Below are 15,541 nucleotides of genomic sequence, written 5' to 3'. Positions count from 1 at the left end.
TAAGAAGCGCTTGTTCCTCATAAAACTGAGTAGGACTGAGGAGAAAGTTTGTTGAGAGAATAAAAAAGAGGGTGTGGTCTCGCAGGGTTGCTGGATCAATCACTCAATCTAGTGCCACTCACAGTCACAATATGTCTACCATCAAAACGTGAGTGTATTTTGACCTTGGCATCGTACCTATTAATCAAGTCAAGCATCGTTAAGGACGAGTGAAGAGGACGAGACGAGAAAGAAAACAAGCGCGTGCACACTGCAGCTGTTAAAGAGAGTGCTGTGCCACTGCACTTCATCTGCGTCCCTCTAATTACACCACTAGGAATAGATCCACAGATCCACCGAAGCGCCGCAAAGCGCCAGCCGCCACACTAGGAACTGGCGGCCACCAGTACGCCCTCTGTAGAGCCGCCAACACACACAAGCCACTGGGGTTTCTTACATAACTCTTCCCAGCCAAAACTTCTGGGCTTTCCAGTCTCTGTTTGAGTCATATCATTGTTTCCTGGTAAGTAAATCCGTCTTGTTTCTGCCATGTTGAGCTTGATCGCGGTAAAGGGAGCCCTCAGTAGGGCCAGGAAGGTAGTTCAGTCAAAGTCACTTCCCCTAACATCACATAGTGCCAGACCAACAAACGTGTCACTCAGGATTTGGATTCTGATCAGACCGAGAGGCCTCTAATTATGGGACACTCCACAACAGGCAGCTTAGAAGTGAAAAAAGCAAAAGAATAAACAATGATGAAAGCAGTTTTGCATTCTCAACAGTGGAAAAAGACGAGATTCTCTGGCTCTGTTAAGATTCATCCTAATCTCATTTCATGCCCTGACTGTGATTGTGTTTTCGGGCTTCACTTCTGGTGTTGCTTTTGGTTGTAATTTAAACTTTTATTAGTCATTTAGTTGTGGTTCAGAGTAAATGACTCAGAAAGATTAAGAGAGTTCTGAAGTTGACTGTTCGCTTTGGAAGGTTTCACAGGGTAATTCCACAATATAGTGAGACTAACCGAACTTCATTTTGCTATAGAACCATGGCTTTAATGCTATGTCACTTGAAAGGGGTGTACTATTTAGGAGGGTTGCTTAAAGTATGACACTGTCAGTGTATCAAACAATACAGGCCTACATACTGTATAACACTGATTGTTGATGTTTCAGTTGCTTGAAGCTGCAGCTCTGCTGCAGAAGCATTAGTTTAATTTCTTGAAAACAATTGTGTTTGTAAAGAAAAGGATTCAATTTCATATTTCAGTTAATATTTAAGAGACTGCTTATATTTTTTTTTACATAAATAAAGTGCATTAGTATACAACATTTCAGATGCATTGCATCATGAAATCATCATGTTGAATCACAGAATTGTGAGGCCAGTAAAGATGCAATGCTCTATATTCTCAAGGCCCATGAAATTAGTTTTATTTGTGGGAACCACCACAAAACTAGCACTTCTTTTCAAAGTGATGACATCCTATTTTTAATGTTACACCTGAATGCCTACCGCATCAGCACACTGTTGTGCTTTTTCTCTCATCTGGCACTTGTACCAATAAAGAGACCATACACACACTCTGGTAAGACTAGTTAAAAGCATCATTTGAACTTGTTGACTGATTGTGGGAGAAGGATCTCTGAATATTATAGTACGCACTTCACACAGTGTTCCAACCCACTCATCAAACATAGTAAGAGAAGGGATTCAGGAACATACACTTTTGATTCTGTCGTTGTGTGCTTCTCGGACAAGCTATGGTGGCTGGACAGTAATGTGAGGAATTAATTTTGTTGCAAAATTAAAAATTAAAAAGTACAGTGACTGTACTTCAATTAACTTTTAAACAGACTTTCTGCCATTCATTGTACTTAAAGGGTTTTTGTTGTGTATCAGTTTTGGTTCGGGAGAAAATTGGTTCTCGACAGCCTTGTCTTCTTGAATGTCTTTGCCTTCAATCTCATCCTGTCTCTGCTCAAATAGAGCTGCTGTGTTAAGTCATAAGTCTGGGCAAGTAAAGGATTCTTGGGGCCTAGAGGTCACAGGGTGAGAGTCATCCCTCAGCAGTTCCTTTATTAACTGCACATGCACACACAACACACAAGAGCGTTCGCTCACACTCACACACCACGGGAGTCGCTGAGACCGACACAAACTAACACATCCAACAAAAACTGACAAGGTAGTCTATTCACACTTACAAAGCATCTACTGTCAAAGAATGTTTTTTTAAATACTCACACTGATACATTCACTCATTGAGTATATGAACTAAGGGATGAATGAAGTAAATATTTCAGATTTTTCTCCAGCTTATGCAAGTGGGTCACTCGCCTAAACTTTTTTTTTTTTTAAAGATCTAGTCATTGGGACCTCGAAAAACATAGCTGATTGTCTAGTCTCACCTACAGATTGTCATATACTTTGGTTTAGGAATATACTCTGCGTTCTGACCCTCCACCAGATAAGAATAGATAGATACCCTTCATTCAGTTGACACAAGGCAATGTCTCTGTCTTAGAAATGCTACGTCCACATTTACGCATGCTTTACTTCATTTAATGTTAAGCTCTATATATGATTTGTTAGATTTTGTGTGCCTGATTTATGGGTTGCTTTGCAGCATAGGCAGTCCTTACCAATATTAGAATAGCAACCTTTTGACTGAAGGGCAATATGCGTGCAAAAAACCTTGATTATTCATACTCTGAATGATAAAATATTATAATTATGAGTCAATGCAGAAAAAACAGAATTGTGACTTTAGAGAAATCCTATCATATCCATCTTTACCTACTTACATCTGTAGGTAATGCTGATACTAGGCTAAGAGTTAAACACAGTACTGACACAGAATGGTACAGTAAACAGAACAGTGTTTAAGCTTATTAAAACTTGGTGTTGTTCATCTCAATCATTGTGTGGAGTTGCAGAAAATACACAAACACACGTAGGTGTACCCTACTACAGGTAGACTTAATTAGTCTACCAAAAAAAAAAAAATAGAGTAAATTTCGTATGCTGCTGTACTTTGATTTGTATGATGGGAGAATCAAGTTATCCTTTAATTATGCATCATTATATAAAGAGTGTTTAAAGAGAAAAACTCTTTAATGAATCGTAATTGAATCAAATCACAAAGTACCTAGAAATGCCTGCTCCTCACCAACAGAACACTGTAACTGATCCAATCAATGGCCACATTTGTAATTTGAGTAAATTAATACTGTAGAATTATTTAACTTATATTATTTCACTTCACGTCATTTAAACGGAGGGAAATGTAATCCCTTCTGTTTTCTGTATTTTTAACTTAAATAGGCTGTTTTAGCCGCTTCCTCAAAAATGTGTGTGTGCCACACGTCCGTGTGTGTGCGTGTGTGTGTGTGTGCATGTGTGCGTCTTACCACTGGGATTGAATTGCATGCAGGATATGGGTTTGTCATGAGCTGGGAAGTGAGCCACCACTCCTTCTCCGTCTGAGTCCTCACTCACCAAGACCTGTAGTGTATATAGATATATATACACACACCACCACACACCACACACACACACACACAGACACACACACACACAAACACACACACAAAGAAAGTCCAAATCATTTTCTAACAATATGAACATAAACCCAGAATGGGACTTTCCCCTGAGTTACATCTTCAAATGTAGGTTTGGTTTGATATCATCACACACACATTCATTTCTGAATGTGCCGTTGCCCTGTCGTGGTTAAAAAATAGATGTAATTACCATTAGATAGGGTAATAATTATACAACCATTATGTATGGGTGGGTGGATGGATGTATGGGGTAGACAGGACAGAGAGGACAGGTAGAATAGCTAATAGATAGATAGATAGTATAAAGCCACAACTTTTTCGACACATGATTAACATGCACACATAAAATAACAATGAATATATTTGCATAAAGCAAGCATAATATGAGAAAAGAGACAGCCCCAGTATTCAGTATGTAGTAGTAGCACAGAAATATAGCGATACCCACATCAGACCATCCAAATAAGAATTTGACAGATCCCAGCAGGTCAGGATGGATTCCATCAAATATTTTGAAACTGCAATTTGTTGTTTGGTCCTTCCTCTAATGGGCCCCAATGGTAAAAAACAATGTTTGAAACCTCTCTCATGATACATGAAAGAAATTGTGACTAATCAGAATCAGAATCAAAATGTTGGTCTTTCAGTAAAAGGCAGGACTGAGATCAGTGAGGACACAGTATGGTCTAACAACAGGGACGAGAATATGAGCAAATTGCAAATTTTGTCTGGCCATAATGTGGTGTTTGACATGTGGGTTGTGACTATACCACATGAAAGTGGAATTTCAGATAAACAGGCAGAAACTGGCGCCACACTTTTCACTTAAGAAAATTAAACTGTAATAATATTCACTAGCGGCAGCTCCTAAACCTCTGTGTAAACTATTTTGTCAAACTGGGAGGAATAATATAATCATATAATAACAAAACTGAGGTGATTCCAGGGTGACACTTACATTTTGAGGCCATTATGAGGCCATTTTGTGCATGAGAGTGAACACATACACAGCTTCAGTCAGTACATTACCATACACAGTTAAGTTGAGCAATAGTTGCATCTCAACTGTGCCATTGAATTTAACCAATTTGTTTGTCCAGTAAGCACAAGCAAATATATATATATTTTTTGGATCAAGTCCTGTCGGACCAAGACAATAATTGGATTATTTATACAATGTAAGTGAACTGAGTGTTACATTAATATTGTGAGGAAGGGTGGCGAACCAACGACTAATTTAGCATACATTGTCCAAACAAATATGGCTTAATCTCAGAATACAAGCAAGACAATAAGCGTTGGGGGGGGGGCAAAATGGGAAGAGGGAAGGAGGCCGGTGACATGAAGCAGATCACTTTTATTGAGTTGCAGGCAGACAATGTTGTTCTGTGAGGGAATCCTGCTGGAGCCCTTTGAAACAACAGTGTCCTCCAGAGAACCCAGCCTGCTACACAGGGAGAGAGTGTGTGTGATGAAGCTGCTGCTCCAAATAAGGGTCTTCAAAGCCTGCAGGGGATGGGAATATCCCCTATGACTACACAGACACAGGATTTCACCTCTGTCATATTCATGCCCTTTTATAATTCTAATAGCACACCCGAACCTCCCCCCCCCCTCTTCTCCTCTCTCCTTGCCTTCCTGCTTGAGTCAGTGTTTATGGGCAGTGTATAGTTACAGTGTGTCGACTAGTGACAGAGTGCAGGCCTGCTTCTAGAGGCTCAGGTCGAGCTTATAAGACAACACATTGGCTACGGGGCCAGCTACAGTCACGGTGTGAGAGAAAGGGAGAAGGCAGGGAGTGTGTGTGGTGACTACATCACTGACAAACTGTACTATTTATGCTAACATGCCTCATTAAAAATGTGACAGCAACAGCGGCATGATTAATCATGGTTTAGAGTGGCTGTGGAGAGTCGGGGGATAAAAGATTTGACCGTTTTTGCAGTTAAGGGGAAACTATGATGAAGGAAATCGGTTTGGTTCGAACTCTGAGCAGACTCACAGTGATATACTTACATTACACACTCACCAAGAAATAAGGAATCTGACAAACCAAAAGTCTTTGTCTCCAAAGAGTGATTTATAGATGCGGAGAACAAAACACTCTTTCTACAGGCACGTTGGGTTGTGAGCTCCATGGCATTGTTGTTGAATTATAAGCTCATTTCAGCTTTGTCTACATACATCGCTAACAGTGACATCAATATGAAGTAGGGCTGAAAGATTTTGAATAAATATCTAATTGCGATTCTTTTGACAGGAATTGTGATTGTGATATGATTTGCGATATCAGAGGGAATGGTCATTTTTACATCATTATTCTTATTTTCATTTGAAAAACATAATTTAAACAATTACTGTGTGACATTTGTGCAGATCTGTGAGAAACAAAGATTGTAGTAGGCCATAATACCATTTCAATAAAATGTTGATAAATTAATAATTAACGTATTTTGGTGGCTGCACGATAGGGACAATAAAATTACTATGTTGTGATAGATTTACAGTTGGTTGTAGTGATCATATTCGCATTTCTATAGTGATTTTCATTAAAAAATCTAAATCATGTTAATTGAAAATTTGGCAACAAACATGTTTTATTATTATAAAGCTATTTTGCACTCATTGTATCTTTGTATAATACAGTATTAGAGTGTCTTACCACCTGAAGATGCCCTTGGTCATATTGTGAATTTTAACTATTCAAGGTGAAGTTGGCACCCCTACCATAATGTAATTATTTTTCACTTTGTTCAGTGGCCTTGGACATTTGGCATTGATGTGTTCTATATGTTTTATCTGAATCTGTGCGGGTTTCCTCTAAATACTCCCTCAGTCTAAAGACATACCGTTTAATAAGATACTAGAAGTTGACCCTTGGTGCCAATGCAAGTGTATAGTGTCTTTATATGCTGTCCCAGTCTCTATAGTGCATGTTGTTTTGAGGGTGCCCCAGAGAGTTGTTCTATGCAGTATTAAGGAAAATGGTGGTGAGCCCAAACCATCATTTTATGTAGAATGTTTGATATCGGGGCATTTTTTTAACTCTTTATTTGACCCCACTGGTGAGTGTGAAAGCCAAGGAGTGTATCTAAACCCAATCTGCTGGAAAAGGCCTCAACCTCCAGTGAGGAATCCTGTGCTCCTATTTGATGTAGATTTTGTTATTTCCTGCCCTTGAATATAATTGGTCAATGTATTATATTTGAAAGTGAATCTGCGATACATGTTTCACAGGGCTCAATGTCTCGATCATTATAGAAACTGACAATGTGATGTCAAGACCTCATCTGACATATGGTGCACTCTGAGCTTCATGTGAGGTTACTGCAGACCAACGACTGTTTACAGAGTGTCTCTGTAACCCGGGGCTGCTAAAGCAGTCACGATTGTGGCTAAAAGCTTGGCTGTTAAAATATGTAGCAAATCTAAGTCGCACCTCTCACTGAGTTGTGTGGAGTGAGATGAACAAGTCTAAGTGTGTCCAAGCCGCAGAGGAAGGAAAAAAAAAGCCAACCTTGGAGATTTTCCTGATTCCCACAAAACCACAGAGGCCAAAGCTATGTTTACCTGGGTCATAAATGACAGGACCAGAGAGGAACGCAGCCAAGAACAAAATGTATGCCAATTCAATATTGTGTGTATGTGTTCATGCATTATACATATCATCGACACAGTGAGGGGAAATGTAAGTATATAGAGGGATAGCCAGTAAAGCAGACATTCAGTCCAACAAGAATGGTCACCTGGTAACAGTTTCTGACTCATAGTAAAAAGATAAAATACATTATAGGAATTATTAGTATAGTAATAAATAGCAGTTCTCCTCATTTCAAAGCTGGAGCTGGAACTCTTTTTTTGATGATGGTATTGGATCCATTCTGTAATGATCCAGAAGTGTTCAACTAGATTGAAAATCTGATAACAATGAAAGCCATATCATCACCTTAGTTTCACTACCTTCCATTTCTATGTAGATTCATATTTATGTATTACATTTATAGCTCATTCCTGGTTAAGTAGGTGAATTCAAACAAGGTCATTGCCTTCAATATTTTAATGAGGTAATTGAGCAAGTACATTACACTGCTTCACCTGCTCTGGATGCAAGTTATCTTTTGTGTTGTTGCTATAGACACCATTTGTCTGTGAGTATTGCCTTTAATGAATCTGTCTATGTAACTCTATGCTTTCTGTATTTGCTGTGTGCATCTGGAAAAGTGTAAAGTGACTATATTGATTTGTAGCGGAACACTGTTTTGCCGATTTGAGCCAACCAATAATACCCAATGTCCAATGTTACAGAAATTAATACAGTCATTTGTACCAATTACTGCAAAACATCATGCTTAATCCATTATATATGTTTTTATGTCATAGCTGATGGAGTTCCTGTACAATTAATTTTTTTTTATTAACAACCTCTTCTGAGATATCATCATGCTGTCAAAACAGTTCAAACTTAATCCACGCCTGGAAAAGCTACACATGACTGACCTGTCCTTCACCAACATTGTCTGTGTCAATAATGGTGACCACACCAGGGTTGTGTGGACTTCGCCGGTTTGTGCTGTGAGATGTTCCCTCCTCATCTGGAGTCCCTGCCGGCACGGTGCCGGCCAACTGTGTGACAACTTTACCCACCATGGTCAGGCCCGTCTTTAAAGTCTGCATTTAAAAAGACAAAATGATGGATAGATGTTAGATGTTTGCTTAAAATATGAAACACCTGAAATAATACAATCATAACAGTAAGATGTTCTGCACAAATTTTATTTGATATTGTTATTGACACTGAAAGTGAGCAGAGCTGCCAGGTACATGACTGTACGTGCAAATGTGTGTACAAGTACCATGTTCACTTGGTGTTTGCTGATAATGTGTAGTGCTGATGACTTGTAGCACTGTAGCTACACAAGACACTGGTGTGTGTGTTGGGGTGAGTGCATGTGTGCGTGAGAGCGTGTGTGTGAGCGTGTGCATCCACGTGCGTGTGTGGCTCCTCTGTGTCCGTTTAAGGCCCAGCCAGGGTGTCTGGCTCAAACACACCTCTGTGGCTCGATCAAGGGAAATGGATAGTGCTGCTTAAGTGGAGTCTATCTCACCTACTACACTGTCTTTAGCTAATGGAGTCCAACGTGTGTGACTGTGTGTCTTTGTGTGTGTAAGCGCCAAAGGGGCCCCGGAGAGCCTAATCAGGCATTCAGACTAGGCGGCCCTGTCAATAGAGTGTGGCGCCTCGCGTTTGTTGGGTCTGAGGATCACCCACTGTCTCTCTTCGCCACTTGGTCAGGCACACTAACAGTGTCTGCAGCCTGTGTGTGTATGTGTAAGATTCCACAAGAGCCATCAATTATTAAGTGGGACGTTTGGCTCCTAATTGATCAACACTAATGTGTTTTCTAATCACTGCAGTTGTGGAGTTCTTAGTGGTAGTCCAAACAGGGGCTATTGATCGGCTGGTGAAGAAGGGGGGAGATTGGAGGCAGAACATGTCTAAAAAAAACACTCACACTTACACACACATGCTGTATATACAGATATGACCTGATGTTGCCATCTAAACAAATTACAACCTAATTCTTATCAAAGAGCTTTTACAGTTGCACATCCAAGAGTGAAAGCAACAGGACTGATGTGATTTACGGCGAGCAGAACTGGGACTCGGAGTCAGGGCTGTTGTACTGTTTTTTCCTTGTTATAAACAAAAGCCATTACAATTTAATGCAACTCCCCCTCCCTTTCTGTTTCCATGTCTCTGGACGTCAGCACTAAGAGCCAGCGTGTCGCGCCACAAGCCAGAAGGAGATACCTTGTCATCCATATTGAGATATATGGTCCTAAATGAGGAGAGGGCAGGCGAGCAGACTGCCTGTCTGCATATCAATGCCCCCCGCCATCGTCTACCCCTTACCATGCTGCTTATCTATTAGTGTCATAGTGGTCGTTTTGATGTATACCACCATTAGCTTGCTAACGAGACTTCCCTCACACTACCTGTTAGTATTCATTAAGTAGGAAATGGATACACTTGCTCTTTGTTCAATCAATTAGCACCTTATCTGAGACTGAATGGAGAAAATAGACTAGAACCCTATGAAGAGCAAGTTGCTTAGCATGTATTTGCAAGAAGCTAAATCAGACCAGGAATGACATCTGGTATCAAAGTGGGCTATCGGCTGTTCATGAGCCTTCTTAGAGACACTCCCCTGTGGAGTGGAGTGAAAGAAAACCGTTGGAGTGAAACAGATTACAGTGGTAAAAAAATAATAATAAAATAAAATAATAAATAATTAAATAGAGCAGACAGGCAGGTTGATGAAGTGTCTCATAAGCTCAGCACCAGTTAGCAGGGTGAGCCAGGTGGATCCAATATCAGCACATTTACAGATGGTGTAGGCCATTGGTTCTCAAAGTGCGGCCCGGGCCAATGGCAGCCCGCTGAAACATTGCTGGCGGCCCGCAATGAATTACAGTTGATAGTTTTAATCCAGGAGGTACTAAATGTGTTAAATGATTATTGGACATTACTGGATACGGACCAATAAGTGTAAACAAAAATACTGGGTATTTACCTGGTTTCTATATGGTGAATTTTAGTGTATTATTGGGTTATAAGCTGGTAATAAGCAAATAGCTACAGCCCCCAATTACTAGCTATTCACCCAGTAAATATATGGTAACAGAAATTTGTTACTTGGTATTAACCTGTAATTAGAAGGTAAGCACAATGGCCAAAATACTGGGTAATTACCCAGTAAATTATAGAGCATTATTATATTAAGGCTTGAATTACATTATATTTACACTTGTATTACTTAACACTAAATTGTAGAACTGCAATCTGGTCATTAAAATTATTACAAATGGGATTTCTTTCTATTTTTTTCCTTTGGCGGCCCTCAGTCCAATTTTGGGTTCCTATATTGGCCCTAAGGTATCACAACTTTGAGAACCCCTGGTGTTGGCAAACCCTTGAATGCTGTATTGTGAGCTATTTCTAAAATCAGATTAATAACCAGAGGAATTTCTGACAGAATAAAGTCAGAAAATAACAATCCATTTCCAAATGTTGAAGAAATTAAAGTACGTAAAGTCAAATGTTCTGTGGTAAAAACAAATTAAATGTTTGAGGATAAATGTCAATAGCGATGAGAAATCCATAAGAATACTTGTTCTTAAACTGCCTGCCCAAATAATCATTCATCTTAATATGTTTTCCACAATAAAAAACAGTAGCTTTTTTTGTAACGATTAGGAACTTGTTATGTTTGCTGCAATTAAAGCAAAGTTCACACTACATAACTTGCTGTCTTGTGATCAAGAGTCTTGCACTTGTTATCCAGTCCACACTGTGCAAGTGGATGGGGAATAATGGCTGTGGTCAGCGGGAGAGTGGGTTGTCAGAAGATTAGGGTTAGATCACCAGCTCTACTCCAACGGCAAGATACCCGACACCTTTTTGTTCCTGGTGGCTATGATGGCAGCATGTGAATGGATATAACAGCTTTGTGATGGAAAAAGAGTTGCATGTAGTATAGATGCATTCTGCAAAAAAATGTTTGCACTTTGGCAACAAAGACAAAAAGACAGATCTGTATAAAAACAAATCATTTCAAAGCACATGTAGTATCAAAAAGAAGCATGAAGCGGAGCTTAATTGCTTGTTCATTCGATCGTTGAAATTACTTACTGTAGTGATGTTCTGTGATCTCTATCGTGTATTGCTTGTTTTTCTTCTGTTTCTACTTCTGTCTGATCAACCAGTGTTGTCATTTTGGTTTCAGCCACTTTTACCCTTGTCCTGGTCTCTGATTGGCAAGGGTGGCAATCTGATTGAGGTCTATGACACATCTGGATGTGCCTAGTCTCATGTAAAATCACGTATTTTAATATGTCACAAGCCTGTCACCTAAAGTCACCTAAATCCTAAAGTGTGAAAAAGGCTTAACAGGAAACAACAGGGTTCCATACACAAACTCCAGATGCTGGTTAAATCAGATTGAGTTTCACAAAACTTTTTCATTCACTTCAATTGGGAAGTGGCACTGTATGTACAAAAAAGAATAGACTAAAAAACAGGTATATGTGTCATGTATTATCACTTACTTTGGCAGCATTGATCACTGTAGCTGTATAGGACTGTGTATTGTCACCGCAAGCTCCTCCACGAGACTGATGGCATCGTATCAACTGCAGAAAAAAAAGATGTACTGATGAGTATAAGACTCAATGTATTGTATGTCTACAGAGAAAGAGAACAAAGAGAAAAACTGGGGGATAGTCAGACTTCAAATATCCAGAAAGTTCCTCTCTTCTCTTTGGAGGTAATTGGTTTGGGTTTTTAAGAAAAAATGTACAACCAAACAGCCAATCTGCACTGATTAAATTTCAAATACAATATCTCTTCAATGGTCCTGTTCCAGCATTACACAGGCGACACACAAAGCTACATTTCGTCATTTCTGGAAATCCTTGAGCAGGCCCACAAACACTGGCCCCATCTGTCAATTACCTGAGTGGGCCAGCGCTCAAAACACTATTATGCATTAAATATATTGCAGAGAGCGCAATGCAACATTCTTGTTTTTTGTTTTTTTTTAATACTTAACAATTCCATTAAAGAGAACAGAAAACTCACATGCATCTGTTGATTTTCAAAATGTTATCATCTCTAGTGGACTCTTCAAGGAATTAGTTGTTTATCCAGAGAGATTAAAGAGCCAGAAAATGGATAAAAATGTATTTTTTGGATTGTAAATATGACAAATTTTCCGATAAGGCATTGCCACAAAGGATGAGTAAATACGTGTGCATGTAGTTACCTTGTTCTCAGCGTAGGCGAGCCAGCGGCTTCCCAGAGCTATTGGATTGAGGCTGGGGCCAGGGCAAGGGTAGCAGCCTGAAAAGACACGGGGGCACCAATGGAAATTAGAGAGATTCCTATTTATGCACTCTTTTTTTTAAAGAACCTCATCAAAGGTTTGTCTGTACCAAAAACAACAAACATTTAGGGATTTTAATGAGCCTCTCGCCTGGAGAGTGTTTGTAACTATCTTAAACCATTAATGTGTTTGTGGGGAGTCTCTTGTTTGCGAAGATAAATCGGAGTCTAATGAGGGTGACGTGTCTGTGCATGTGTGAGCCCAGTATGACCTAATGTGAGACTGCGGTACTCGATAAATTGAGGATGGCTCCTCCACTGATTGACCAGCACAATAATCCCAGAAGGGACACACACACACACACACACACACACACACACACAAACACAAGACGCACACACATTTACAAAAAAAATGTCAGTAAGAATAAATATAGCAACCAATAATCTTAAGTGACAAACAGAACACTGTGCTCACTAACAGATAAATGTCTAAGGCAATTTAAGGAGGAATGTTTCTCTTCCCACTCAAACACATGTGGAACTAAACAACTACAAGACAAACAAGAACAAAGAGCAATCTATGACTAACGCATCTAAACACAACAAAATGTTGGCCCAGTAATGAACATGTACGGTGTGTTCAAAACACGGACTTGCAGCACATACACATGCACACACGGCTAACGCTGGACGTGTGGGGGGCAAGAAGGGGGCTCTCTGACAATAATTTAGTGCTCTGGAAGCAGATGAGGTGGAGGCAGACAGTAATGTAGTGTGTTGTGTTGGAGGGCGGGGTGGTTGGGCGGGTGATGATGGTGGGGTGGGGGGATATTGAGGTTAGCCACAAGGGTTGTTGGTAGCGCCAGAGAAGCCTTTTGTGCCTCTCCAAGGCCAAGGGGAGCCCAGGCGGTGAGATAACATGTGTTTGACATCCTAAGGGTGGAGGGGAGGGGGGAGAAGAGCGGGGAGAGGAAACACATGATGGATAGAATCAAAGGAAAAAGAAAGCAGGGCTCAGGCTTCTGAAGGCCGAACCCTATTGCCATGACCAATACCAAAATAAGGCCCTGCACGCACGCCGCAAGCCAACGACGCTTCGTCTCTCGCTGACTGCATCCCTATTTTTAACCATGACACACTTAATGATCAACATGAAACATGTAGATCCCACCAAGCAGATAAGCCCATACTGTCAAAGGAAAATATGTAGTGAATAAGTTCAGGAAAATGAAAAAACACAGATTTGAGTGGCAGGATCTGCACAGAAATGTGCAGCTTGAATCGTTCACTTTCCCACACAGTAATAGTTTCTGTTCCTTATACAACTCACAACCTTCACTTTTCTAAGAAACTAATCGTATAGTTGACTCTTACAGAGTATTTCATTCTATCCGAAGAAAAAAAATCACCTTATATTTCTAAGTACCATAAAACCTTTTTTTGTATTAAAATGTTTAAATAAAAATGCACTCATTTTCTTGCGCAAAACCAAAACGTTTCTGTCTGTATAAACTTTGGAAGTAGCTTGATCCTACCCTTTATGATTTATTTTAAAACATCACATAACTGAAAAGCTTTGAGATACAGGGAGCAGAGCTCCTTAACAAGTTTCACTTTCGCGTACTCAACACCTCTGCAGTAGTGTGGAGTGCAGGTGAAAAAGCAAAGAAACGTAATTCTTTTAAAAGCAAGCATACTATCGTGTCATGGATGTAGCCTGACTGGATGAAATGACATCACTGGTTGGCTGTCAGAGTGTTGGCCACTGCTCTTTCAAAAATGATATGGCATTAACATTTTCTATTACATCATAGCCTTTGTTGCTCGATTTACTGACCTTCCATCAATTGTGTTTAACTTGTCTGGTGATTTTTGTCTGACAACACAGTAATAACATTAGCAGAGCAGAACAGCAGTTTTTTTTTTGAGGGATTGGATGTGACTGATGATTAATGTGCAGTTTTAAGTGTGAAATTATTCAAGAACATATAAACCAGGCAAACTGACAAAGACGCCATTTCAGTCTATGTATGCTCTGCAACCAGCGTTAAGTGAGCTCATAGTTCTATATGTTCACTGTAAGGGCGCTTTCACACCTATAGTTCGATTGCTTTGGTCTGCACCAGTCAGAAAAATTTTACAATGTAGCAAACAGACATGAGTACGGTTTACTTTCAAATAAGCATAACGATTTCGTAACGTACGTACGTAAGCGCCACGGTCACCCAAGCTGATCGCTGCCACACATTTGGTGGGCCCCAAATGCTGTAGGTGTTAAAGCACCCTACGATACCAGGCCAATTTTATGAAACACAAAGAATTGAAATCATGTGTATTGAAATTGTTTTGTTTGTTGTTTGTTTGTTTGTTATATTGATTTATTTTCTGTGGCCTTAAAATTACAATTAATGTAATTTCCTTCATATCTTTTTGAGCTTTTGCAAATAATAATATTGTACTGTAAATGGCATAAAACTGATGAATAATCTTTAAAAACTGTAAAGCATACTGCATCAGTGATTAACACAAACATTGGATATTGCGATGTGTTACGTAACAATCATCTTATACATATTGCCTCCTCTTTTTTAAGAACTGAGCTCTTATGATTTTGTAAGATTTCTTTTGAAACTCATAGTTCAGAAAGTCCTGTCATACAGACAGTCACACTTGTAAGAAAGAAAATGTGTGTACATCTTTTTAATATTAAAAAAGTATTTTGCGTTTCTTTGAAGGTCGACAGGCTGAAATCAGTTTGCCTCAAAAAGGCACAGTAATTATTAGGAGTATTCCATGGAACTGATATCCAACCAGCTGCCACTGTGCCATTAACCATTAGGTATCAAACCATGATTAGTGGGTGTTGTTTCACTCAGTGAAGCTGCACAAGGGTGTGGAATGCACAGAAAAAGAGGATTTCCTGCTGATGGTGTCTCAATCTCACGGCGCACACAACCTCAATGCAAGAGTATTAACATGAGACGAGCCACAAGTGTTCAAAACAATAAGACGTCTCCACAGTCACAGCCTCAGAGAAGTGGACATTGGACAGAAGAAGGTCTGGTCCAACACAGAGCCCTGCACACATCACAGAAGCCTTTGTTTACTGCTT

At 39.7% G+C, this 15,541-nt stretch overlaps 1 protein-coding gene across 1 annotated transcript in view; it reads right to left on the bottom strand.

Moving 5' to 3' along the window:
- The window catches only part of bcas3 (BCAS3 microtubule associated cell migration factor), a gene marked incomplete at its 3' end in the record, with an annotated part of 297,380 nt that overhangs the window by 249,653 nt on the left and 32,186 nt on the right, over positions 1-15,541 (bottom strand). Inside the window, exons 10-13 of the mRNA XM_083886876.1 lie at positions 12,368-12,444; positions 11,652-11,735; positions 8,040-8,210; positions 3,390-3,483 (exon numbers count right to left, since the gene is read on the bottom strand). Of these exons, the coding sequence (XP_083743002.1) occupies positions 3,390-3,483; positions 8,040-8,210; positions 11,652-11,735; positions 12,368-12,444 (426 nt within the window). The remainder of the gene's footprint in view (positions 1-3,389; positions 3,484-8,039; positions 8,211-11,651; positions 11,736-12,367; positions 12,445-15,541) is intronic.

This window comes from Microchirus variegatus, assembly GCF_963457635.1.
Source record: "Microchirus variegatus genome assembly, chromosome: 3".
Classification (NCBI taxonomy): Eukaryota; Metazoa; Chordata; class Actinopteri; order Pleuronectiformes; family Soleidae; genus Microchirus; species Microchirus variegatus.
This window is presented reverse-complemented; position numbering and strand designations above follow the sequence as displayed.